The 26,523-nt window shown below is 35.5% G+C and overlaps 2 protein-coding genes across 6 annotated transcripts; both read right to left on the bottom strand.

Moving 5' to 3' along the window:
• Positions 1-12,356: 12,356 nt before the first annotated feature.
• On the bottom strand, positions 12,357-15,165 carry LOC113290016 (O-fucosyltransferase 23-like). 4 transcript variants are annotated; one of them, XR_003331319.1, is made up of 3 exons: positions 14,689-15,023; positions 12,764-14,518; positions 12,357-12,650 (listed from the first exon to the last, which is right to left on the bottom strand). XR_003331319.1 is itself a non-coding variant. In XM_026539483.1 (3 exons), exon 3 carries the CDS (start codon positions 14,419-14,421, stop codon positions 13,039-13,041), a length of 1,383 nt encoding a protein of 460 aa, XP_026395268.1. In that variant the 5' UTR covers positions 14,422-14,518; positions 14,689-14,871; positions 15,038-15,165; the 3' UTR covers positions 12,357-13,038. The 4 variants fall into 4 exon arrangements, 2 of the variants coding, with proteins under 2 accessions (XP_026395268.1, XP_026395267.1); XR_003331320.1 differs by having other exon boundaries at positions 12,357-12,563; XM_026539483.1 differs by adding an exon at positions 15,038-15,165 and having other exon boundaries at positions 12,357-14,518; positions 14,689-14,871.
• Positions 15,166-16,660: 1,495 nt separating this feature from the next.
• On the bottom strand, positions 16,661-21,096 carry LOC113290014 (membrin-11-like). 2 transcript variants are annotated; one of them, XM_026539480.1, is made up of 5 exons: positions 20,897-21,096; positions 19,903-20,184; positions 18,978-19,098; positions 18,376-18,525; positions 16,661-17,614 (listed from the first exon to the last, which is right to left on the bottom strand). In XM_026539480.1, exons 2-5 carry the CDS (start codon positions 20,142-20,144, stop codon positions 17,453-17,455), a joined length of 675 nt encoding a protein of 224 aa, XP_026395265.1. In that variant the 5' UTR covers positions 20,145-20,184; positions 20,897-21,096; the 3' UTR covers positions 16,661-17,452. The 2 variants fall into 2 exon arrangements, with proteins under 2 accessions (XP_026395265.1, XP_026395266.1); XM_026539481.1 differs by having other exon boundaries at positions 19,005-19,098; positions 20,897-21,091.
• Positions 21,097-26,523: the final 5,427 nt, after the last annotated feature.

Here is a 26,523-nt window from a genome sequence, read left to right as displayed (position 1 = left end):
TATGACAAGCTAAGATCTCGATCTAACGGTTGAGATATATTAGCTGGAATCTAAATCAGGTTTTCATCTAGCGATGGATAGCGTTTGCTTTGTTATCAAGGCGAAACCCTGATTTGAAAGACTATATAAGGGGACATCTATCAACTCTACAAACTAATCCCCACACGTCCGTGTGATACTAGTTTGTAATCTAGAGTCGATTTTCCTTTAACCTTTGGTTTTCTTCTTGTAAAACCAGGTTAACGACTTAAAGACTTCACTGGGATTGTGAAGCCATACCGATACTACTTTTATCGTAGTTGTGTGATATGATCTTCCATCTTCTATCGTACGAGTACAATCATATTGATTGGCTTGAGATCGTGGGAGTTCTCCGATATGCAAGATATAAAAGTTATCACAAACATATTCGTCTCATCGTTTGTGATTCCACGACGTCTTGTTTCGCTACCATACGATTAAGATTGTTGTGAGGTGATTGATTAATATAGGTTGTTCTTTGGGAATATAAGACCGGATTATCAATTGGTTTCTGTTCACCTTGATTATATATCAAAAGACGAAACAAACACTTTAGGGTTTTTCTGTGGGAGACAGATTTATCCTTTGATAGACTTTTCTGTGTGAGACAGATTTGTTTATTGTTAAAGCCTGCGATTTTGGGTCGTAGCAACTCTTAGTTGTGGGTGAGATCAGCTAAGGGAATCAAGTGCGTAGTATTCTGCTGGGATCAGAGGCGTAGGGGTGCAACTGTACCTTGGATCAGTGGGAGACTGATTGGGGTTCAACTACAGTCCAGTCCGAAGTTAGCTTGGAGTAGGCTAGTGTCTGTAGCGGCTTAATAAAATTTGTATTCAATCTGGACTAGGTCCCGGGATTTTTCTGCATTTGCGGTTTCCTCGTTAACACAATTTCTGGTGTCTGTGTTATTTCTTTTCCACATTATGTTTGTTATATAATAGAAATAATATAGGTTGTGCGTTAGATCTAATCAATTAGAAATCCGACCTTTGGTTGTTGATTGATATTGATTGATCCTTGGATATTGGTCTTTGGTACCGTCCAAGTTATTCCTTGTATTTTATTAGTACTTACAGTTTCTGTTTGAGGAAATCAAATAAGGATAGAGATATAAACTCGTCGATATACTTTTAATTGATTGAATCTTTTTGATTCTCTTAAAAGTGTATTCGAGTTTGTCCATACAGATTGTTAAGCGAAATGTTGGGTGGTGTTGTTAAACCCCCACTTTTTCAATTGGTATCAGAGCAGGCAAACACGTTTAAGACCTTATAAGTCTGTGTTTGTAGCGATATGACTCTATGGACAAGAGTACTATCTCTGATAAATGCATCACCAGAAATAAAAAGTCTATCTCATCGAATTCTATTAAAGAGAATTCCTTTTCAATCTCGAATATAGATGAACCATGTGTTCTGATGAGACAGACTAACATCGACATATGTGATCCCGATTACCCTTCAAAAAGGAGCATCTCTGATAAGGAACGAGTTTCATCTAAAGAGAGTGAATTGATTCTAAATCTTGTTAGAATTCAAGCTGATAGATTTAATCGGTTGAAACACCATGTCAATACTCTTCTTGGTGTAATAAGTGATTGCAAATCCAATGGTAATGCTGAAGATCAGTCTTCATGCACGACACTTGAGGCTATCCTCAAAAAGGATGCCTTGGAGATTTAACATCTCTTGAGTAAGCTCTCTATTCAAGGATGCTCAAAGCAATCCAATACGCCAAGTACTTCCGACACAACTAAAGTGGTTTTATGCTCAGAAGTAAAAACAGATGTGCCTAAAGTTCCTATCACTCAAGGATGTTGCGCATCAAATAGAGGGAAGAAATCTTCTAACGACGCTGTAAAGACTGCTTTTTCTAATCATTCAGATGATCAGAAAGTATGTCTTGTCTGTGAGACTAAGAGTTCATTTAAACAAAAAGGATCCTCTAGGTTGAAGAAAAACTCCTTTGTTCATCTTTAACACACCTTATATTTAATTATTAAAGGTGTAACTGACATCCGTATGACTAAAACAATTGGTTTCCATACTTACCCTGTGTATGTCACCAGGAAAGCCAGTTCAATGAGCTCCTCGAACTCTCATAACAGACGTTCTGATAAACATCGTCCAAAGGAAGACCGTGTTATGGTCTCTGGGAATAACGCCATCCCTAACATGAAAGGAAGTTCAGAAGAAAGAAGAAAAAATGATGAAATACGAGATAATCTGAAAAGGGTGATCGAAGAATATAAAAAATTCGTCAATAGGTTATCTCCCTCAAACCAAAACTCTTCTGGTAAGAATTCAAACTATGTCTCGTATTTTGATGACAGTAAGTTTTATGATAACTTCTCGCATAACAAGGGATCCCTCTCTAGGTTCAAGAGGAAAAAGAGACTTGATCATAAACACAAATCTCTTAATGAGCACATAGCTCATACTTGTGCTAATTAATCACAAGGATTAAAGAGCTTACTCATAAAAATCCCTGTGAGTAAGGTGTGTTAACAAGTAGGTATAATTTTTGTATTTGCATCTGTTATGTTGAGTTATCTTCTTATCGTCTATAGCTAAACTAGCGTTTACAGATCTGTGATACTTAAGGTATTTGTTCTTTTTGTCTGTTCCTTTTTCCTGTCATCTCTTGGCTCTTGTTACAACCTATGTGAAATTCCTTTTTGTTTGTGTGTTTTGTTTGGTTGTACGCAAACGTGTTGGGCTATTTTTTATGGGTTAAATGTTGTACTTGAAAGGATATTTGTTCTGCCCCGAGTCAATGGTTTTAATAACCCTAGATTTCCTCCCCTAAGGATAAATAGTCGACCCTTTGAGTTTCAAGTCTCGTACGCATACTCAAAGTTGGTTTTCGGTTTTTCAAGAATGTTTTCCTCCTCGTCTTGCGATGGTGGGTTTGCAAAAGGATTCCTTGACAACATCTTTGTTATTAAATCAAAGAGGAAAAGAATGCTTGTAGAAGAAGATCATCCTAATGTTTCATGTTTCTTTGCCTATGTTCATGAAGATGCCGGGAAGGATGATATGATTTCTGCTGAAGTTGTTCATGACTTTCTTAAGAACTTTGGGGAAGCAAAACAACATCTTGTTGATACTCCAAAAGATCTTGATAAGTTAAAAAATGAGTTGGAAAAGGTTACCTCTGACCTTGGTTTCATAAAATCTCAAATCAAGGATCTTCGCAAAGAGAATCATCTTTCCGATGATACAGAGAAAGTTGTTGATCCCAAGCTCGAGGACCCTACACTCCGTGAGAATCATGAGTCATCCATGTGTTCTTAGTTAGTGTTCAGAACTGCACCGGGGTATGTTATTTAGCTTGCTTTGATTTTGTTGCCTAGTATGTCTTCTTTTTGGCTTAGTTGGAAGAATAACTAGTGCTTTGAATAGCGATGATTGTGACTACACATAGCTATTATTTTTCATCTTCTTGTATTATTTTTTTAGGTTTATTTGGTTTTAAATTCTAAAAATATTTGGAGGATGATGTTTTGAAATATTTAATCTTTGGTTTGTCATATTGCAATATGTTATGGGATTTTGGTGTTTACATCCGTGAACTATATTGTCCCATATTTTTTCAAAAGTAAAGTCGATCATGATCGGTATGTATGTATTGATTTAAAGATGAATAGACTTTTGACAAACACAAAAGTTAAGCCTATATTGTCAATTCTTTGATGGAAGATAGGCTAAAATATTTTGTGAACAAGGATAAAGTCTATTATTGTTATGCATATAATGATTGAAAATGAATAGATCCTTGTGTATTCCACAGTATTGATCTTCATTGATTCATATGCCTATGAAATACGTGAGGCTCCGTAATATGTCGTATGTTGAGCACGATATGACTAAGTTGTTTATTCTTGATTAGCTTGGTTGGTTGTTCCGTAAGGTATGTTATGTTGAGCATTTGTGAACTAAATTAATCATATTTGATTATTTAGTTATTGCTCCGTAAGTTCTCTTATGTCGAGCAAAACAAATGACAATTAAATTGGTTACTTTCGTGATTAGTTTGGTTGTTTGTATTCCAATTAGATTAATTATGGGTTATTTTTTAATCAGTCTAGTTGTGCATTCATATATTCCATAAGTTTCCTCTTGTGTTGAGTATATGAACGACTATCCTAATCATTGTTTATGGTTGTGATAGTCATATGTTCCGTAAGTTTACTTATGTTGAGCATAATCAATTAAGTTGAGCACTTTTCGTGTTTAATTTGATTGTGTTTTTTGATTAAATTAATCATGGGTTTACTTGTGATTAATTTAATTAAATTTTTGGATATAGAAAATCATTTATCATGATTTTTGGTGTCCAATAAAATCCTTTTTTTCTCTCGAAATTAAGGTCGCTCTTGTTGTTCCCTTGGGAATGACATCAAATGGGGGAGAGTTCTTTTGAACTTGTGCTTAATGGTCATATCTTGAGGGGTATGCGGCTGTGGAATTTTAGAGGGGTTATCATGTATCTTTAAACTCCTTGATGAATGCTATTAGCTTCGACTATATGATTGCATCTAAATTAAGATGATGTGTGTCTTTCTTTTAGTCATGAAATGTCTCTTGTGGAAATTTCATTGTGATCTTTTTCTTGTACCTTTGCCATTTTTATTGACAAAAAGGGGGAGAAGTAGTTCACACTACAAATACATATGGTTTTAGGATCATTGTGTAAGGGGAAGTGGTTTCCATGATCGAGATGGAGTATTGACTAAGGGGGGGTGATACATATCACCATAGTATTATTGTTGAAGTTGTGATATAATTGGACTTTGACACTGTGTAATAATACTATGACACTGTATAATGATGATCGAGAATCTCGAGTTCTCTCATTGTTATAGCTACGGATTGGCAAGATAAAAGTAATCACAAACATCTTCGTCTCATCGTTTGTGATTCCATGATATCTTGTTTCGCTAGTCGATTAAGATTATTGTGAGGTGATTGATAATACTAGGTTGTTCTTCGGGAATATTAGTATGGATTATCAATTGGTTCATGTTCACCTTGATTTATCAAAATACGGATCAAAAACTCTTGGGTATTTCTGTGGGAGCCAGATTTATTCAATCCTATAGATTTTTCTGTGTGAGACAGATTTGTTTATTAAGTATTTGACTTTGGGTCGTAGCAACTCTTAGTTGTGGGTGAGATCAGCTAAGGGTATCAAGTGTGTAATATCCTGCTGAGATCAGAGACATAAGGAACGCAACCGTACCTTGAATCAGTGTGAAATTGTTAAGGGTTCAACTAAAGTCCAGTCCGAAATTAATTGGTAGCAGGCTAGAGTCTGTAGCGGCTTAATACATTCTGGTGTTCAAACTGGACTAGGTTCCGGTGTTTTTCTGCATTTGCGGTTTCCTCGTTCACAAAATTCTGGTGTCTGTGTTATTTCTTTTCCGCAATATATTTTGTTATATAATTGAAATATCACAGGTTGTGCGTTCAGATCAATCAATTAGAGTATCCAACCTTTGGTTGTTGATTTACATTGATTGACACTTGAACATTGGTCTTTGGTACCGTTCAAGATTAACACAAGTCCAAGAGTTAGACACTTCTTCTGGAAATGTCTCCCTAACATCCTACCAACCATAAAGATATTATCAAGAGTCTGTGGCCATATTAATAAATCATACCCATTCTGTAATCAACACGATGAAAGCATGATGCATGTGCTAGTTAATTGCTCTTTCTCAAGAACAGTTTTGATGTTACCAGGTGAAAGTTGCGTTCTTACTGGCGTAAATACTGGTATCGAGAATATGCTTAAGAGTTGGTTCATTCAAAGCAGGCAGCAAAATAATCAGAATGATTGGCTAAATTTAGGTGTGGTGGTTATATGAAGCACATGGAATGAAAGATGCGAAGTGGTATTCCAGAATAAAAAATCTAACCCTATAGCTACTTCTAAGAAGGCCATCAATTTTGCTATTAATATTGGAACACTGAACGACAAAGAATGAACACAACATAGTGTCACACACTTATATTTTATCCCTTGCAATATGGAAACCCTCACTTTCATATCTTTTTACTCTTAATTGTGATGCTTCATTTGATAATAACGCAAGACTAACTATAATTGGTTTGGTTATGCGTGATTTTACAGGAAAATGGTGGGGAATCCTTACAAAATTCTTTGCAAGAATAGGCAATTCTGAATAGATAGAGTGTCTGGCATTCTTGGGTGCTATTGTCTGAAGTAAGGAGTTACATATCACCCATGTTGTGCTAGATACGGACCTCAAAAGAATTGATGAATACATCAACAAAGACTCTTCGGATATAGCTTGGGAGAATGAAATTATTCCGCTTGATGCAATGGATATTTAAAAAAAACTTTTTAAGTTGGAAATGTTTTTACATTCATAGAGTTTGTAATAAAGCTACTGATGAGCTTGCAAAAGTCAGCAGAAGTTTAGAGTCTCAAAGGTCTAGTCAGATAGACCTCCTAGTGTCGTTGAAAGTCAGTTGTATCTGGATATTTTGAACATTGCAAGTTGATAAAAGTAAAAAAGCGGGGATATAACAACCACACCCAATAATTTGTTCGGAAATCTGTATGGACTAACTCCAATAAAATTTTGAGAGCACCAGATTATAAAGCGAGCTCAACCAAGAAAGATATCAAAGAGTTATATCTCTATTTATCAGTACAATCTGCAATACAACATATAGAAATCTGTGAGCCTGATTGATATGAGAAATAACTTGGACGGTACCAAATACCAATACCCAAGTGTCAATCAATTTATATCCAACAAATAAAGGTCCTATTTACCAATTAATTGAACTACGCACAACCTGTGATATTTAGATTGTATAAACAAATATAATGCAGAAAGGAAATAATACAGACACCGGAAGTTTTGTTAATGAGGAAACCGCAAATACAAAAAAAACCCGGGGACCTAGTCCAGATTTAAACACTACATTGTATTAAGTCGCCACATGCACTATCCTACTACAAGTTAACTTCAGACTGTAATGTAGTTGAGCCCTAACCAAGTCTCACACCGATTAAGGTACAGTCGTGTTCCTTACACCTCTAAACCACGCCTGATTCTGCGCACTTGATTCCGTTAGCTGATCTCACCCACAACTAAAAATTGCTACGACCCAAAGTCGAACACTTATAAACAAATATATCTTCCACAGATAAGTCTATTCTGATAGATAAATTTGTATCCCACAGAAGTACCTACGAATTTTTTTGTTCCTTTTTTTGATAAATCAAGGTGAACAGAAACCAATTGATAATACGGTCTTGTACTCCCGAATAACAGCCTAGAAATATCAATCACCTCGCAATAACTTAACTATATGGTAGTAGAAGAAGTTATTGTGGAATCACAAAGAATGAGACGAAGAGCTTTTTGATTACTTTTTATATCTTACCTATCAGAGATATCTCAAGAAAATCTTAGAGAAGATAGTACTCAATACGATTGAACAAGTAATATCAGAATACGCAAGTACAGAGAAAATAGTTGGATATGGCTTCACGAATCCCAAATGAAGCTTCAAGTCGTTAACCTATAATGGTTTTAGAAAAACCTAGGTTAAAGGAGAATCGACTCTAGTCGCAACAAGGACACAAGAAAGTGCCGAGATTAGGTTTTCCAGTTGATAGAGTTCTCCTTATATAGTCTTTCAAATGGGGATTTGTTTTCAATCAAAGCTAATATAGTTTAGGAACAAAAAGCATTCAATATTCACCGTTAGATGAAATCCTGATTTAAGATTCAAGCTAAGTCTGCTTAAAACCAAAGCAATATCTCTCCACCGTTAGATGGTCTTAGCTTGTTATACACAAATGAAATATAGATTCATTTAGATATGAGTAACCATACCTAAACGTGTATATTGAGTTGGCTCAATAACAGTTAACCGAAGTTAGCCATATGAACACTTTTGTCTTAACCAAATTCATATAACACAACTAGATCAACTATGATGATCAATCAATCATGAAAAATAATCAAATGAATCTAATTGTGTTTCTCATAGAGTTGTTTAATTTTTCACTATCTCATAGAAAAATATATGAACTAATTGAAAAAAATGGATTAATTCGTAGGCGTACAAAGTATATAAGAATCAATTCATGAACATTAAGCCACGGTTTGCAAAGATTGCGTTCCTTAATTCATAAATGTATTTGTTCATGAGTATGAAAAACATACTTAACCGATTTTTGAACTTTAACCTCTAAGTTTGCAAACAGGTACGCAATCTATAGCTTCCAGACTTGGGTCTTTTCCAGCCGTTTGCAAACGGGTATGCAAACAGCCGTCCCGAACCTAACTCAGGTATAACCGTTCACATACTGGTATGCAAACTAAAAAAGCTGGGGTCTAAAAACCACACCCAATATTTTGTTAGGAAATATGTATGGACTAACTCCAATATAATTCCAAGAGAATCAACTAGACAGTCAGACTCAATCAAGGAAAATATATCCAAGAGTTATATCTTTGTTTCTCAATGATAATCAACAAATCAAACATATAGAAATCTGCAAGCCTGATTATTTGAGAAACAACTTGAACGGTACCAAATGCCAATGTTCAAGTGTCAATTAATTTCAATCAACAACCAAAGATTGTATTTATCAATTGATTGAACTATGCACAACCTGTGATATTCAATTATATAAACAAATATAATGCGGAAAAGAAATAACAGAGACACCAGAAGTTTTGATAACGAGGAAACTGCAAATGCAGAAAAACTCTGGGACCTAGTACAGATTTGAACACCACACTGTATTAAGCTGCCACAGAGTCTTGCCTACTACAAGTTAACTTCGGACTAGAATGTAGTTGAGACGTAACCAAGTCTCACACCGATTAAGGTACAGTCGCGTTCCTTACTCCTCTAAATCTCAGCAGGACTATACGCTTTGCTGACCTCACCCAAAACTAAGAGTTGCTCCGACCCAATGTCGAAGACTTATAAACAAATTTGTCTACCACATATAAGTCTATTTTAATAGATAGATTTGTCGCCCACAGAAGTACCTATGAAGTTTTTATTCCGTCTTTTGATAAATCAAGGTGAACAGGAACCAATTCATAATACGGTCTTATATTCCCGAAGAACATCCTAGAAATATCAATCACCTCACAATAACTTAACTATATGGTAGTAGAAGAAGTTATTGTGGAATCACAAAGAATGAGACGAAGAGCTTTGTGATTACTTTTTATATCTTACCTATCGGAGATAAATCTCGAGAAAATCTTAAAGAGATAGTACTCAATACGATAGAACAAGTAAGATAAGAACATGCAACTACAAAGAAAATAGTTGGGTATGGCCAAAATCCAAATAAAGTTTTCAAGCCGTTAACCTATAATGGTTTTGGTAAAACCTAGGTTAAAGGAGAATCGACTCTAGTCGCAACTAGTATCACACAGAAGGTGTGTGGATTAGTTTTCCCAGTTGCTAGAGTTTTCCCTTATATAGTCTTCAAATCAGGGTTTGATAACTTTGTAACAAAGCAATCAATATTCACCGTCATATGAAACATGATTTAAGATTCAATCTAATATCTTTACATCGTTAGATGGTCTTAGCTTGTTACACACAAATGAAATATACTTTCATTTAGATATGGGTCACCGTACCTAAACGTGTATATTGAGTTGGGTCAATATCAGTTAACCGATGTTAGCCATATCAACACTTTTGTGTTAACCATGTTCATCTTAACACTTCTATATCAAATGATAATCAAATGAATCTAATTGTGTTACTCATAGAGTTGTTCAATTTTTTTATATTCTCATATAAGTATACAATACAAAGTTGAAGCAAAATCATATTGATTCAAAAGAATCAGTTCATTAGCATTTTAGCCACGGTTTGCAAAGGTTGCATTCCTTGATTTATAAATGTATTTTTTTCATGAGTATGAAATCATACTTAGCCGATTTTAGAACTTAACCTCATAAGTTTGTAAACAGGTACGCAAATTTAGTTCTCGGACTTTGACATTCGCATACGGGTACGCGTAATTTGTTCCCAGACCTGAATCATTCTTACAACAATTTTCATACGGGTATACATAATGTGCATATCCATACAATGGTTAATTGTTCTAAACTCCCATTTCAATCATTGAAACATTCTTAGAAGATGGAAATAGCTGTCTCACAACAACTATTAGCTTAAAAATAATTTTCAAGTGATCTACATTCCGAGTCTAAATCAAATGACTATCTCACTGAAATCATGTAAGATGTTACCGGGTGATTTTCACATGATCATCTTTTGACTTTCGTCAAGAATAATTATCAACATAGTTAAAGTAAAAATCTTTCCAACACATATTTCGAGAAAGACATAAGCGAGTTAAACTCAACTCGAAATATCAAATGTGTATAATTCTATATAGCTATACGACTTTGTCTCAATATGAGATAAAATATAATTGACTTATGAGTGATAAATTAGTTCAAGTCTCCACATACCTTTTGTTGATGAAGTTCCACAATCTCCCCTTAGTAGTTTTTCGTCTTTAATCGATGAACGTCGTGTTGTCTAAAGATCAACTATACATTATATCCTAATCCGAGACATAGCCATAAGTAGACTAGAAATCAAGACTTATAGTTTTGACAACTAAACTTGAAAAAACAAGCTTGAGATAGCAACACTTCTGAGTTCTACCGAGTAGTGCTCAAACACAAACAAGGTACCCGGACTTTAACAGCAAGGTTCTCGGACCTGAATAATACCAAAACAGTTTGCATACTAGGTACGCATACTATGCAGTATCCAAACAAAGTTTTTTGTTGTAAACTCCCACTTCAATCATTAAAACATCCTTAGAAGATGACAATAGTTGTCTCACACAAACTATTAGCTTATAAGTAATTTTTAAGTGATCCAACGATCAATACGAAACTTTCCAAGTCGACGTCAAATGATTGTCTCATACAAATCATGTAAGATGTTTCAAGGCAATTTCCACATGATCATCTTTTGACTTATTATTTAGTTTCCAACAAATAACTTGTCTCCAACTAAACTCGTCAAGAATATGATGAACGTAGTTAAAGCAAAAAGCTTCCAACACATATTTCGAAAAATATATAAGCGAGTTAAACTCAGCTCGAAATATCAAATGTGTATAATTTAAAAGTCTATATAGCTATACAACTTAGTCTCATTAATAGATAGAATAGAATAGACTTCTGAGTGATAGATAAGCTTTAATATCCACGTACCTTTTGTTGATGAAGTTCCTCCAAGCTCTCCTCAGTAGATCTTCGTCTTCAATCGATGAACTATGTGAAGTCTAAATCTCAACTACACATTTTATCCTAACCCGAGACATAGCTATTAGTAGACTAGAAATCAAGACTATAGTTTTGATCAACTAAACTTGACAAACAAGCTTGATATAATAACGCTTGCGAGTTCGACCGAGCAATGTTCTAACAAAAAGTCACCCATCTTTGGCATCAATTAAAAACAAATAGAAAAAAAGGTTAAACCTCCTGATTAAAGTTCTTGGACTTAGAAATCATAAAGGCTTAAAACTAATCAATAAGTACAGTACTTGGGAAGTAGGAAATGGACTTAGCATAAATATCTGGGAAGATAATTGGGTCTCCAGTATAAACATTAATGTATCTGCCCATCATGATTCTTCTCTAGCCTCTATAACCATAATGGCTGATCTCATGGATCAGACCACTAAACAATGGAATCATAAGCTTATTCATGACATCTTTCCAGCTGACACAACTTCTAAGATTTGCAACAGTCATATATTTTTAGATAAGTCAAACTCTCAAAAAAAAAAGATATTCTTCGATGGACCTTAACAAAATCAGGAAACTATATTGTTAAATTGATATATGACAAATTGAATGAGCATGCGGACATTTTGGAGCATATCTCTTTCAGAATCTTTCTGAAAATATTTGTGGAAACTAGACGTGTCTTTAAGTATTAAGCATTTCTTCTGGAAATGCATCCAAAATGCTCTTTTAACTGATGCAAAACTAGTAGGAAAAATAAAAGATATCAATCCTTCCTACACAATGGACATTGAAACAACATAACATCTCCTCTTCTATTGCATGTATGATAAAGCTGCTTGGGAAACATGACCAAATCCCATTAGAATGCAATTAGATCACTTGATAACTATCCTAGAACTAAGTAAAGCATGGTTTCAAAACAAAAAAAAATGAAAAATTCAATAGAGCTTCTCCTTACTAAGATGTGGTTTATATGGAAGGAAAGATGTGATAGAGTCTTCAAGGAATATCAAAAGCCCATACTCAATTGTTAATAGATGTACATAATCAAAGGTGGTGCACTGTAAGATACTGTTGCAGCCTGTTTCATATCAAAGTCTTACAATTAATATAACTAAGAAAGATTTAAAAGAAGAAAAAAAATGGAGTGTAGTTCATGTTAAATCGAAACTGCGACTTCACCCAGGACAGAAGGTACTCATATCATGCATCCTTATTAGACAGCTTATCTTCCCTGCTTGATTCAATGAGCAAAACACAAGAGAAGGGAGTCGTACTTCATATAAAATCTAAAACTCCATTAATGACTTTGTAGTAAAAACTGTAAACACAAAATCATTGTAACTTTTAATTCTAATATTGTCATGAATTCATGACAATACACAATATTAAAAAGAAGTACAACTGAAAAAGAATAACTATGTACATGTGTACCTGATTAATTCTCATGAAAAACCTTAATGTATGTTCACTTGCACAACCAAGTACTGGAGTATTCCTAAACTCATTTCATGCTTCTTCCAGCTCTACCAGTGGTGGACTAGCTAGTTTCTGTATATAATAATATACCACTTCGGAGAAAAGATGTATCCAACCCCCAAACCTTTTGGTAGGTACAACCACCAAGTGCCTGAATGACCAACTCAATTGTTGGACACTTACTGGAAGAAGTAACTGTGTGTTTATGTATCTATACAAAATTCATTTGTTTAGCAGGAGACATCATTAGAACCATAACTGATCGCCTGAAGACTTGTGTCAGACATATTTGTCATCCATTTTTTCGGTCCACCCGATTCACCCAATATATTGTATGCATATGAAGGCCATTTTATGCCGCTGCCACCTGATTCATTGCTATTTGTAGTGCATGATGATCCCTCTGTAACAGCACCCAATCTAAGCAATTTCTGGCTTCGTTCGAGAACTATTAGACTTGAAAATGTGGAATAGCTGTTACCAACAAAGACATCAGCTCTCAAGCAAACTTCATAGTCAATTGCCGATTGAATGAGATACGGATACTTTTTGTAGATATCCCAAACACCCAACTTTTTCTTCTCATAAGGAAGGAGACCTTCTTTCCAACCACTCAAAACAGAACCATCCTCAAGAAGATCGTCCGCCACTGCTAGATAAACAACGGTAGGTTGTTGATTTATGCCGACAATATTGCCTACCCGTTCCATGATCTCCTCTTTACTGCTACAAATTTGAGTGACATTGTTCCTCTGTTGAAGCTTCTTGCAGTGAATCATCCAGTCTTTCTCTATTCTCATGTGCACAGCTACATAATAAGGCTGCTGCGTTCGCGACAATGAATCTGTTTTGCTTTCAATCACTTGACTTCCAATCTCTCTAATCTTAGACACAACTCTCTCAGCTTCTTGGGTTATCTCATCAACTAATACTAAGCACTCGAAGACGTTGGCGTAATCTCTGACAGGCCAATGATCATGCCAAAGGAATGGATTCTTCCCAAGTATCCGAATAACCTCGTACCCATCAATACTAGGGTCTTGCTTAACCTTTCTCAGTTGATCTAAATCCCTCTCCATTGTCCATTTTCTTCCACTGCCCTTGTTGAGATCGAAAACATCGGTCTTGTTCGAAATGTCAGAGAAGCGCCCCAATTGGACAAAGCCATTGCAGAGAGAATTAAACTTGTCAAACTGGAAAATCTTATCGAAAGTGACTGATTGCAAGAGATTGACTTCTTTGTAGAACAAAGAAGCACTTAAGCTAGGAAGTAACAAAGTTCTGTTGAGCATTCTGGCGGTTAGGAAAGCTCTTGCCACTGCTATCTTTTGATTGTTTAGTCCCCATGCAATTTGAGGAACCTCTAAGAATTTGTCACTTCTGATTCCTCCACCAGACGAATTGTCATGAACCAGACGAGAAGAAGAAGAAAATGAGGAAGTGCTGAGCCAATAATCAAAGGTGGTGTTGTGTTTGAAGGCAAGAGGGGTTGTAAGAAGAAAAAGAGCTCTGAAGATGAGAGCAATGGATATCAAGAAAAGACATCTGCGAACTTTGGAATTCAAATAGCAATCAAGAAATCTAATGTGCTTGGGGGGTTTTGATAAATTCATAACTGCGAATTATGATGATGAAGAAGCAGACTTTTTTTATCATCTCAATCTGGATACAGATACGAAGATTGCGACAAACTCCATCATTTCTGGCACTCTGTTCAATTCAGTTACAATATTTGGTCAGAAAAAAAAAAATCAACATCAGAAACAATTAATAAAAATTACTGAAATTTTCGATCAAATTGATTTCAATCTATTGCATTGGAATTAACAAAACACCAGTAAATAAAAGGATTGAAACAAAAGAATTTACGTGATCCTAACCTGATTTTTTTTGTTTTTAAATGAACATCACGTCAGAGAGAAGAGACCTATATTCCCTTTTCGATGTGATTTGTGAATTTAATAAAGAAATATACTCCTGAAATTACGGTTTTCTTTTTGTTCTGAGGGAGAACGAATCATGGAAGGTCTAATCTAACGAAATTACAACACGAATGATGAACCCTGAACAAGAAACAAAGAAGTTAATAAAAGGTATGTTTTTCTTTCTTTCCTTTCAAGGGACTACCTACTGCATGGAGATGAACCCTTCTAAATTGAAAACTTTCTTTGAAGAAGAAGAAGAAGAAAGAAAAAGTGGAAGGAAGGGCAAAAAGTGATCTGACAATACCTGTGTGTATGTGACAGACTTTTGATGGATGTTTGTTGGAGAGACGGACACGAGTTATTTGATTGCAAAGGAAAGTACCGAACCGTGACTGACTGACTGACTGACTTTTGTCACTTCTGACATCGAATCATGACACATTAATAACGAAAATGACATTGATTCCCGTTTATTCTATTCAGTAATTATTAATGAATAACAAATTGTTTTCTTCGGCATTTTTCATGGTGATCGACATTAAAGAAATATGGAGTACTTTACAACTAGTAAGAAGGGGCCGCGGCAGCGGCCGCCTTCCTTGTTGACTTCATTGAGTTGGTTACGGCACTTAACGCGTCCTTCGCTTGACTATGCCCCTCTCCCTTCCCTCACTTTTTTGCCAATCTTGAACCCTTAATGATTAAGCTTTGTTTGCCCCACCAAGTGTTTCGTTAGCTAGGTAAAGCTCGAGTTACTTAATTCTAGGCTTAATTAATGCAGAATATATGTTCCCAGCACGCAAACCTTTTTTTGCAAAAAGCAATGGGAAAAGGAAAAATCATTCCAGTACTTTGTAATTAGAAAAAAATGAAATTGGGGTGCCGGACCCTAGTTAGCAATTCGGGATTCGTCAAACGTACGGAACGGTAAACGTACGAGTATTATACGGTTTTGTAAAATCCAGATTCGGTCCAAAATTCGGTCAACGGGACGTGATTCGTCAGTAATTCGGAACGGCATACGTACGTGTATAATTCGATTTATAAATGTGAGTTCGGCTCTGAAAATTCGGTATCTATATATAACAAATAATTTGTATTTATAAGGTCATAGACCAATTTTTATGCATATGTGTGAGTTACTTAAAGAAAAAATAAACTTAATATGATGATATTAATAATATATACAACATTAGTTATCTAAGAGGACGTCGTATGGTGGTTTAGATGCTTGGTTAGTGAGTTTGAGATCTCTCTCACATTCACCTTCAAATCTCTTCAGTCGTTTTTGTTTCATAAAAATTACAACACGTCTAATATTCGGTCGTGTATGCTCGGGAGGCAGTAAAGCCCAAAAAGTGGAGTCTTTGAAAAATAAAAGCTAAAGAATTTATGGCGAATTAAGCGGACGTATCATTCGGGATACGTAAAATTCGTGAACGATTCGCGAATAATCCGGGAATGCCACATAATACGCGACTTGGGTTTGGAGTTGCAAACGTACGCGAATAAGACGGTAAAATTCGTGATACGTAAAAATTCGCGAATGATTCGCGAATCATTCGCGAACTTACTAACTAGGTGCCGGACCTTAAGAGCATGTTGGTTCTGGGACATTCCCTGTTTGTTCCTGCGTGACAAGTTGGCCTGTTGTAAAAGGAATAATATGGTTGCATATATATATATATAATGTCAAGCCAATTAAATCAGTTACACATGGTTATATATACTTATTTTTTAGATTGTCAACCACCCAGATACACTTTTCCTGATAAGGATGTTTGTTTTGTTTAAAATAGAAAAGAAATACAAATAGAAAATTGAGAGCCAAAGGCGTGTTATTGTCCAGCTAACAAACAAGTTGTAGCCCTATATCCATTTTAAATGGATGGCATTCTACCTACCTAATAACTTAATCTCTAATCCATCAAGAAAAACAAACTTTATATCTAATCTAATTATAATTATTGTAGGGGAATATAGTAACGTGATAAGCTACAAATTATCTTCCAAAGAAAAGAAAAAAGTCAACTTACAAACCAATGGACTACAACAGTGACTTAGAAGGGTGACTTACAAACCAATGGTCCTACGAATTTCACGCGTTGATAACACGTTTCGTTTGCTGGTAACCCAGATCCCGGAACGGTGACTTAGAAGGGTGCGGGACAACATCTCGAGACAAAACGACACATTTTACCTGTAAACCTATGGTGCCAGAGGAGATATGTATTTTAGGCGTCACGAGACGGTTCTTTTTCTCTCCCTGCATGATCCATAGTTGCGAGTCTTGGCTCTTCAATGTAAAATACGCGGGAAGATAGCAACTTGCCAGACTGCTAACATTAACTGCTATTGCATCTACAGACTTGCCACTTGCCAGTCCGTACCATTATGGGAAGGGAAAGGGTTGGTAAAAATGCGGTTGTCCAACCTCACTGCATGTCTAAGCCCAGTTCCACTTCGCCAAGGTGTAGTTCTGATGCCCAATTTGTTGTTTTAATGGCACATTTCCTTCTCCTCCATGTTTCCACCCCGTGGGTTTTTTCCACAGCGAATCCCAGTAAGCTTAGGAAGTACAACATTAAAATAGGGTATATATAACTTTGCCTTGCCTTCAATCAAGAAACGTGGAAACAGATCCAGAGATACATAGACACAAAACTGGAAGCAATTTTCCACATGCTCGATTGATTTGATTTTGCATTCACTAAATAGATCAGTGTACCCACTGCGAAAACAAATAAACAATTATGACAGTGACTATCATTCCTGTGTATGCAATCCATTTGTCCACGCGATGCCGCCTCTCTACAAGCTTCAATACCGAGTTCGACAGTCCCACTGTGTTAAGGATATCCAATGCTTTCCGCTGTGCCCTCTGCACATAAAACAACAACATGAATTTCCAATATTTAACAGCAGCCTTTAATTGGCCATTCTATTCAACCCACAGGCATGTAAATCATAAACCCAAGTACTTAATCACAGTGCAAATATGTTGGGAAGATGGCAGGATAGCTGATAATAAAGAAAGATATGCCTATAACACAGGTCCAAGAACACAGGAGCCGCGCATTTTCTACGGGAAGTGACATCTTTGTATTACTTTTCTTTTTCTAATTAAAGAGAAATTCGTAAATTGACCTAAAAGATAAAAACAATGTTTACAAATGGTCACAAAAAACAATTAAACAGCGTCTAGTTTTTTAGGCGGCAAAGCACAACCAAGTTTCCATTGAACAAAGCCCGTATCAAACCCATAGAGGGTGGTAAATTCTGCAATCTCCATACTGCATCTTGAACTTTAAACAAGGAAAACAACGCCAAAATATACCATCGTGTTTAAAATATTGTTTGTCTAACTCGTAACTTTTTTGGGTATCTATACACACATACATGTAGTTTTTATCTGCAAACATGTCTCAACCTCCAACTTTATGATGGAGGTTACAAACATAAATCTCACTGAATTAACTTCCAATCCTCAAACTCGTAATGAAAATTAAAGAGTCTGTGAAATTTAACCTAAGACCTCTAATTTAGAGCTTTTGCTTTGATCATAACAAAATTACTGCTTAGAAATAAATGCTCATATCATGCTGAATATATCAAATATAAACAAAGAGCTAACATGGTTACCTTCAAACGATCCCTCTGTTCTGCATATTTAGAAAGAATTGCCACACCAGTGGAATAAGCGTCCTCAAGCATCAAGGATGAGTTACGAGCTGATTGAATCGCTCGTGAATCGTCGTCAAAGATTCTCATAACATGAGCAGAGTCCCCATTCTACAAGAACGAGAAATCCATCAGTAATGACCTAAGAATCTTGAATAACTTCGGTGAAAAGATTCAAAGATATCTAGTCTGACCAATGATAGAGTCTGCACTCAGATCAAGATCTGATGATCAAACTAGACCTGAAAAAGAACACCTCAACAATGGAAGTGTAACAGAACTAAAGATTGCTCAATAAGAGCATAAGTTATACTTCCAGAAAAGAGCTTTTACAACGTTACCAACATATTTACACTACCCTAGGTGTTGTATCTCTCTTCTTTGTATTCTGATAACAGAAACTCTCTTCCTCTACATGCACCAACTAGCGATTTTTTATAGACTAGAAATCCTTCATATGTTGGTAATTCTTACGACAGTAGCTAAACTCAGGACTTTCTGTAAATACAAAACCTACATGTATCTTTAGCTAAAAATAAATAAATAGACAATCGTTCACATACAGCTCTTTCTAGCAGCTCTGCCCTTACCTTAGCTTCTGTCATCCGTTTCTGATTTCGTAGGAAGTGCTTATCCAAGCTGTCCTTCGATGAATCAGCCTCTTCAGCTATCTGCTCAACTTTTCTGTATGACGAAATACGAAATATCTTAGTCCAATGTAAGAATCAAATCTAATGACACGACAAGCAACAATGGAATCACTAAACTAATTCACAATTAGAGTTAAGGTTATCAGCAGCAATTTCATATCTACGAACGAAGGTTTCTCATACAGATAAACTCAAGTTATGTCAACACTTCGAGTTTTATTGATAATCTTGTCAGACTATTTCACAGAGTATAAAAGCTAAAGTAAACTACCAAAATATCCTAATTTCACGCCTAATCTTGTTTGCTTGCTCCCACGAAGATAACTTAATTCACATGGTTTAGCTTTTGCACATTTGCGCAGTTACTTTTTAGGTATGTCTGCATCAAGTAAAGAATGATAATTCCTCAACAAAGCTGCTTGTATTTGATGGGAAATGTCAAGCTCCAAGAGCCAACACATATAAAGGTTGCTTGTATGATGGATAGAAAAACCCTTGAGCAATTACGCTTGTTTATATCAAAGTAAAATTAGTAAATACTTGCATACTGAGAAACAGCAAGATTCTAGTTTCCCAAAAAATCTTTTGCAAGCCCTAACACAGCAGCAGACATAGATCAAACAGCAAAAGGAAGAGGCGATTTTACTGGGGGTTGGGGGAAAGAGTCCAGAAAATGTACAAAACAGCTGACTAAATGATGGCGAATCACTCGGAAATTCTTTAGTGTCAAAAGTGAGTAACTAATCCTAAAGTCAAAAGTACAAAATTGCAAAGGATGGTTTAAGATTATAGTGAATAACTTATTGTCAAAATATAAAAGTTTCAGATGTGGGATCACCTCTTCCAAAGATCACGCTCGGTCTTTGAAGCAATTGATCTCCAAAGATGATCCATCTCAAAACAGAGAGAACGGATCTGAGATATATCCCTTTTGATAGAGAAGGAGAGCTCGGGAGAATCGATGCCGCTGGGTGATGAAAACTCCAACTGTTCCAGCCTCTCTAATTCACCTCTTACTCTCATCAACAACCTCTTAGAATTCTGATGTATTTCTGACAGCGTACCTACTTCCATAGCCATGTCTCTAACTTACTAGTGTTGTACTTGTACAATATAAATCCTACAAAACATCAAATGTCAAACATATTTAATTGATTAGATCTACCTAAGGAATGTAACAAAATAGAATACCTAACAACATATAGTTTAATTGTTATCGGAAAACCCTATGGCCCTTGTAAGCAGCCTTCATTCCTAAATTCCAAAGACATCCTCTACAAGTTCATGTATACCCGAGGTGAATCCAATTAAAAAGCGTCACATTGTATGTTCAGGCCATGTATGAACCAAATAAGATATGAAACTATATGAATCCTAAACCCACATGTAGGTGCTGTACACTAGTATGGTCATTGTAGTTTATTAACCCATTCCACCCAATTGGAAGCAGAATACCAAAAAAAAATCCCTATGACGAAAACCATCTAAAACTAAACAACGAAGTTAATGATGTTGAAGTTGAGAAGATATTGCCCAACAGCTGAAGATATATAAGACATTACATAATTCCAAGTCGAATGTAGATAAGAATTTCATGAGCTAATAAAATCAAAAACACAGCAATCAGAGATTAAAACCCTATATTTCAAGTAAATTACGTTTAAAATTCAATTAGAATGTCTCAACGAAACCTAAACCTTTCAGGGTTCAATTATCCACTACTTTCTTCTTTAGTTTTTTGAAGCATATTATCCACTGTTTTAGAGCGATGCCATCATCAAATTCAATACGCCAAGAAATATAAATTGAAAAGAAAAGAAACTTCAGATTACCTTTCAGAGTGATTCAATTAGGAGGAGGATCTTCTTTTCATTCGCCGTAAAGAAATCTGAAATCTGTGGAATAATATTAGGCAGAGAGATCTCTGCAACTTCTCGACGCCTCTCTGATGATCAAATTTGATTTTCTTTCCTATGCTGATGTTTTTGAACTTTTAATTTGTTTCTTTACTGTATTTATAGTTATGTTCACGAGGGTTTTGTTCACCTCGTTGGAACCGAATCCTTTCTGAAACTTATAAAAGTTCTGTACCGGGGCTGCAATTGGCAAAACATGTGGCCTCAACTTACGTCGCGCGGTCATGCCGAAAGAAACACGGCACCTATCCAATATTTCCCTGACACGTAATAGATATACCACGCGTACTTAATTTTTCGTGGGCGTTGGATGCACCGGCTAAATTGGGGCTTATACCATTTAATTTGGGCTTATAGCTAGATGACAAAAAAAGGTCATTAGAAATAACCTTCACACCACTCCTTATCAAAATAATTATCTAAATACCTATTTTATTCCTGATTAATTAGCATTAATTAATCGTATTACGGGTTAATTATGTTTTGGATGTGAGATTAACTAATGTTACAGAGTCCTTCAAAACATCAAACATTTTGATTTTTTTTCGTAAACAGTACACAGAATCGGTTTACGTTCATGCACTTGTAAACCGATTCTGAATTGGTGTTTCCAAATTAATAAAGGACATCTATAATCGGTTAACGTTGCCATATGTATAACCCGATTTTCTTAATCGGGTTTTACATATTACATATATAAATCAATTGTTTCCTTTCATACGATTTTTATTCATTCATTCCATTATTATTGTAGGATGCATTTAGCACATGCATCAAGCCTTTAAACCCCTAGGCGACCCTAGTGGATGAGTTATAATCTCGTGAGGGTTTACATAGAGATCTACCCACAAAACCTATACAAAAACTTCTAAATCCATCAATCTTCCTTCGAAGACGATACACGGTCCATGAAGTCCGGGTCATCCTCGGGGATGTTTTCTACCAAGAAGTGATAGCTTGCATCAAATGCTAATGTTTCCCCCTTTTCCTCCAAGTAGCGCGCTTTTACGACTTCGTGCTACAAAAACACAAAAACAAACTTACATTTGTTAGTGGTGTTTCATTGGAAGATAAAACAACATGGGTTACGTAAAACAAACCACAAAAATACTTACAAATTGTTCAATAGACAAGTTGAAGGGGCGAGTGTTAAAAATCCGAGGTTGGATAGCTAAATAAGCAAGTATCGCGTTTTCGATGACTAGGTGTCTATCATAGACTTGTTGAACACTTCTTCCATTAGGATTTCTAAACTCTTGGATAAATTTGTTGTGTACCCTAGCCCAAAAGGTTATGGAATCCACCCTTACGGAGGACTGTCGTCTAACTCGAATTTCCGCATACCATGCTTCGGTGATTATCAAATCTTCGTTTGAATCAAATGATGCCATTTCTTGTATGCAGAGGTATGAAATGAGTAGTGGAGTATATGGAGTGAGGGGGAATAAAATGATCAATTTTGGGGCAAATGAGGTCCAAGGGTGAGGTCTCTATTTATAGAGAAAGTCCCTAACGGCTATTTTTCTTGAAAAACATGAAATAATTTGGTAGAATCGGTCTTCTCGAAGGTCAGTATAACCCGATTGTATTTTAATGCCACAAGGAATCGGTCTTTCTTGTAACCAACATAAACCGATTAAAGACATGTTAAAATTTTGAATTTTCACAAAACACTAATCGGTTTATATATATTCATATGTGACCCGATTCTAACTTGAAAAACATAAAGGAAAAATAGCTTGAACAATCGGTTTATGTTGACATATTGAGTAGACCGATTGTTGTCATGTCAGGCTAGAATTATCGAGCAACACATAATTATAATTAAAACTTCAAGTGCATTAATTTCAATACAGAGATCATCCAAAACACAAACCATAACCATCCCAAAAGACTTAAAACAACCGCAAGTCTTATAAACTTAAAGTTTTAATATTTAAAAGTTAAACTTAAAAAGCACCGGCATCACCAGGAGCATTTGCAGCAACAACAACATCAGGAGCAGCAGCACCACCACCAGCATCAGGAGCAGCAGCAGCATCAGCAACAGCTTGTGCTTGAGCCATTTCATCCCACAAACCTTTCATAAATCCATGTCGATCCCTCTCAGATGAAATCATGTTTCTCCTCATCCTAGTGAACCTCATGACCTCATGAAGCTCCTCCAGTGCAAGCTTGTCAATCAATGCGAGGGCTTGTTCAATACGGGTCTCACCCCCATAAGAAAACTTATGTAGGCTTCTTTTTGGCACTCGTTGTGGTTCCCTAAGAATATCCTCCAAGGTGAGCTCTCGAGTGTAAAACGCTAGGTGTCCGAATTCCATATCTACATAAAAAATAAACAAAAAACAAGTAAGAAATCGGTACGTAAAGAAACATATGTAATCTGATTATGAACAACAAAACACACAGGAATGTCAAACATAACAATCGGTTTATGTGGTACATTTATAAAACCCGATTAAGGGAAGGAATCTGAAGAGACTTTCTTAATCGGTAAATTAACAAGCACATAAAACCTGATTATGGGTTAGCATAGTTTAAAAAAAAACTTCACCAGAATCGGATTATTCCAAAGAAGATATAAACCGATTCTGGTGATATATTTTCATATTTCGTTTCTTAACCTAGAATCGGTTGATGTTAATGATCATGTAAACCGATTACTGTGCATGCTCTTCATGGACGAAAACAAAACCCAGAATCGGTTTATTCTATATGTCAACAAAAACCGATTCTGAGTGCAGTCAGAGATTTTGATTTTTCAAAATCGGAGATTTAAACATGTAAATCAATAAAGATATGCGAATCATAGAATGGGCTGATGGAGATTTACCTTTTTCTTGGGTGGATCGAAGATTCGTTGGAGAAGAGGATAAAATTCTTTTTGATTAGGGTTTTGAGAATTTGGAAAGATTTGGAAGAAAATAGAAAGTTTTTTAGGTTTAGTTTATTTTTTTTGTTTTTGGATTTACTGAAAATGGAAAGATTAGTATTTATATGAGATTTTTTTAGGAATTAATGTGGGGGTAAATTAGTATCTTTTAGAAGTTTGGGTGCCCAGAGTAATTTGGTGGTATGGGAAGAAAAATTTGATAGGCCCCAATTCATCCAGGTTTTTTTCCCTTCATTTTTTTATTTTTATGATGAAATGATGTCCTCCTTAGTTCGAGATATATCCAACGACTTAAAGGCTAGATAAAATAAAGCTTCCGCGTTGAATAGCAAGAAAATTTTCGTTTCCTATTAACAGGAATAGGTTCTTTTTTAAGTTTTGAGAAACGAGTGTTTTGGTGAGAATAATTGGCAATTATTTGGAATTAAATGCAAATTCGATTCGGAAGTCGAGTAACTATCATGTTAGGACTCTTTTTTCCAAATTAATACATGTTCTCTCTGTACCTAATATATAAGCGAATTTTCATTTTTCCTTGTACCGCTATATAGGCGGTCCAAATTTCAAAATGATTTTTTACTTCTACTATCCTTATTTATTTGCTTGGGAATCATCACTGTATGTCTCTAACATTGGGAATATAATAAAGTAAAACATGAAAAAGCATAGAAATTTATAAAAAAAAAAAAAATCGTAATCTAAGAGATTTTGACTATTCCGCCTATATATGTGTTACAGATGGAGTATAATGTATTCTCCCTGCCGCACCAAATCAAAAATACATCTTCATGGGACGAGACGAAGCCCCACGCACACCTGCAGCGGGCACAAATCTAGTACATATTATTTTGGATCCTATAGTGGGTGTGTTTTTGGGGCTTTATAGGATTCTGATATCCTAAAAGTGACCATCGGAAAACCTAGTATGTGTTTTTTCTACAAAAGAGGAAAACCCTCGGGACAATACACAATGCCACATCCGTTCATGAAAATCGCGAACAATTACAAAGTTTTTCAAGATCATTACATAATCATCAAAGCAATAGTATCTCCACCAATTCTTGACTGATTATCCTAAGTTTACACTTAAAAAACCTTTTCAAAAATCCCAAAGGAAGAAATTGTATCACAGGGACTGATTAGTTTTGTTTCAAAACTAATTGGGGTTTTTTAGTTTACCCGCTAAAAGAATTAGTGATTGAATTTTCCAAATGAGCCGATCTGAGCAGGGAAACTTTCATGCGCCAGGGTTTTGCGTTGCTACGTTTTCAGGAGAGAGGAAGTGGAAAAAATATTTTTATTAACCTTCACTCACAGACCTAGTGTGTATTAAAAATCAAATTTTCTCTTTAATTATTCTTATTACCTCAAATCAAAATTAATTCAAAACCCCAAAACCAAAATTAATTCACTAACCTCTTTTGCTCTTCTTCTTCTTCTTCTCAAAAGCAAACAACAAAGCAAAACTTATGATGAAATCTTCATCGATTCTAAAAAATGTTTATGAAGGTTGATTCTGAAGATGACAAGATTAGGACGATTTGGATTGAATGAACCATCAACTGGTTAATTCTAATATTTATGAAGGTGTTGAACCACAAATTGAAAATTCGGAGAATGAATCTGTTACCAGTAAATCCTCAAACATTTTAAGAATAAAAAAACCCACCATTTATTTTACCTTTAGATTGGTTTAATATGTAAAATTGATGAATTTAGAGTTTAGGAAAAATGCTTCTATGTTGATTACGGTTAGGAGTTCTTGTCGACCTAGCCATGAAAGGTTAGTTACGGTTAGGATTCTAAAAACTCCCAACCATGAAATACCAACTTGTTGGGACTTTCCTAGCCGTTAGTTGTTATGTATTTACAGAAAACTAGAAATTTTCCTTGTGCTTCCTCCAGGAATTCCTCACAGTAATCGTAGTGTCTCAGCCACGACACTAGTTTCCTAACTGTATGTTCCTTTAACGGTTAAATCTTGCAGTTTTTTTACCCGTTTACATTTTTGGCGGTTAGGTTGAAAATCACCTTCCAGTCGTTAATGTTATTGATTGATACAGGTGTATCCGTACTCCTTTAGGTAACTTCGTTAACCTCAAGCTAAGTTGAGGGAAGAATCCTATTCTAGGCAGGAATCCTTGTTTAGGCAGAATTCCTAGTAAGGGAAGAGTTTTGTTTTAGGAAATACTTTTAGTTTAGGAAATAGATTCCTAATAGAAGTCCTTGGTCGGCGGAGTACGATGAAGGCTATAAATAGAGGGATTTGGATAATAGCTAAGGACACATATACTAGGCAGAGAAAACCTATAGAAAGCTTGGAACAATACTTGTGCAAGCTTAGCAAACAATTTAAGGTTAATCCACTGTTTAGAGAGATTGTGAGCGTAACAAAGAGAGATTTGTAATTGTTTTCTTGTTCATAATCTAGAGAAGACATTTTCTTCGAATTACTACTTGTGTTCTGTTTTCCAAGTTTCTCGTCTATTATTATTTTGAATTCCGTCTTTATAATAATAGCTACCAAGGTATAGAGATCAATATGTATCAAGTTGGCATCACGAGCAAGGTTAGTTTTTAGGGTAAATCCCTGTGGTTTATGGTTTTCACTAGATCTCTCTACATAAAGCTTGGTGAGGTACTCGAG

Source organism: Papaver somniferum, chromosome 6 (assembly GCF_003573695.1).
Source record: "Papaver somniferum cultivar HN1 chromosome 6, ASM357369v1, whole genome shotgun sequence".
Classification (NCBI taxonomy): Eukaryota; Viridiplantae; Streptophyta; class Magnoliopsida; order Ranunculales; family Papaveraceae; genus Papaver; species Papaver somniferum.
Note: the sequence above shows the minus strand (reverse complement) of the source record. Positions and strands in the feature narration are given on the sequence as shown.

Excerpts from the sequence above, each read along its gene's own strand:
- LOC113290014 (XM_026539480.1), bottom strand. The coding sequence starts at position 20,144 with ATGGCTATGGAAGTAGGTACGCTGTCAGAAATACATCAGAATTCTAAG. Across the intron at positions 19,099-19,902 it reads GAGCGTGATCTTTGGAAGAG|AAAAGTTGAGCAGATAGCTG; the intron begins GTGATCCCACAT and ends TTCGTCATACAG. Across the intron at positions 17,615-18,375 it reads AACAGAGGGATCGTTTGAAG|AGGGCACAGCGGAAAGCATT; the intron begins GTAACCATGTTA and ends TTTTATGTGCAG.
- LOC113290016 (XM_026539483.1), bottom strand. The coding sequence starts at position 14,421 with ATGAATTTATCAAAACCCCCCAAGCACATTAGATTTCTTGATTGCTAT.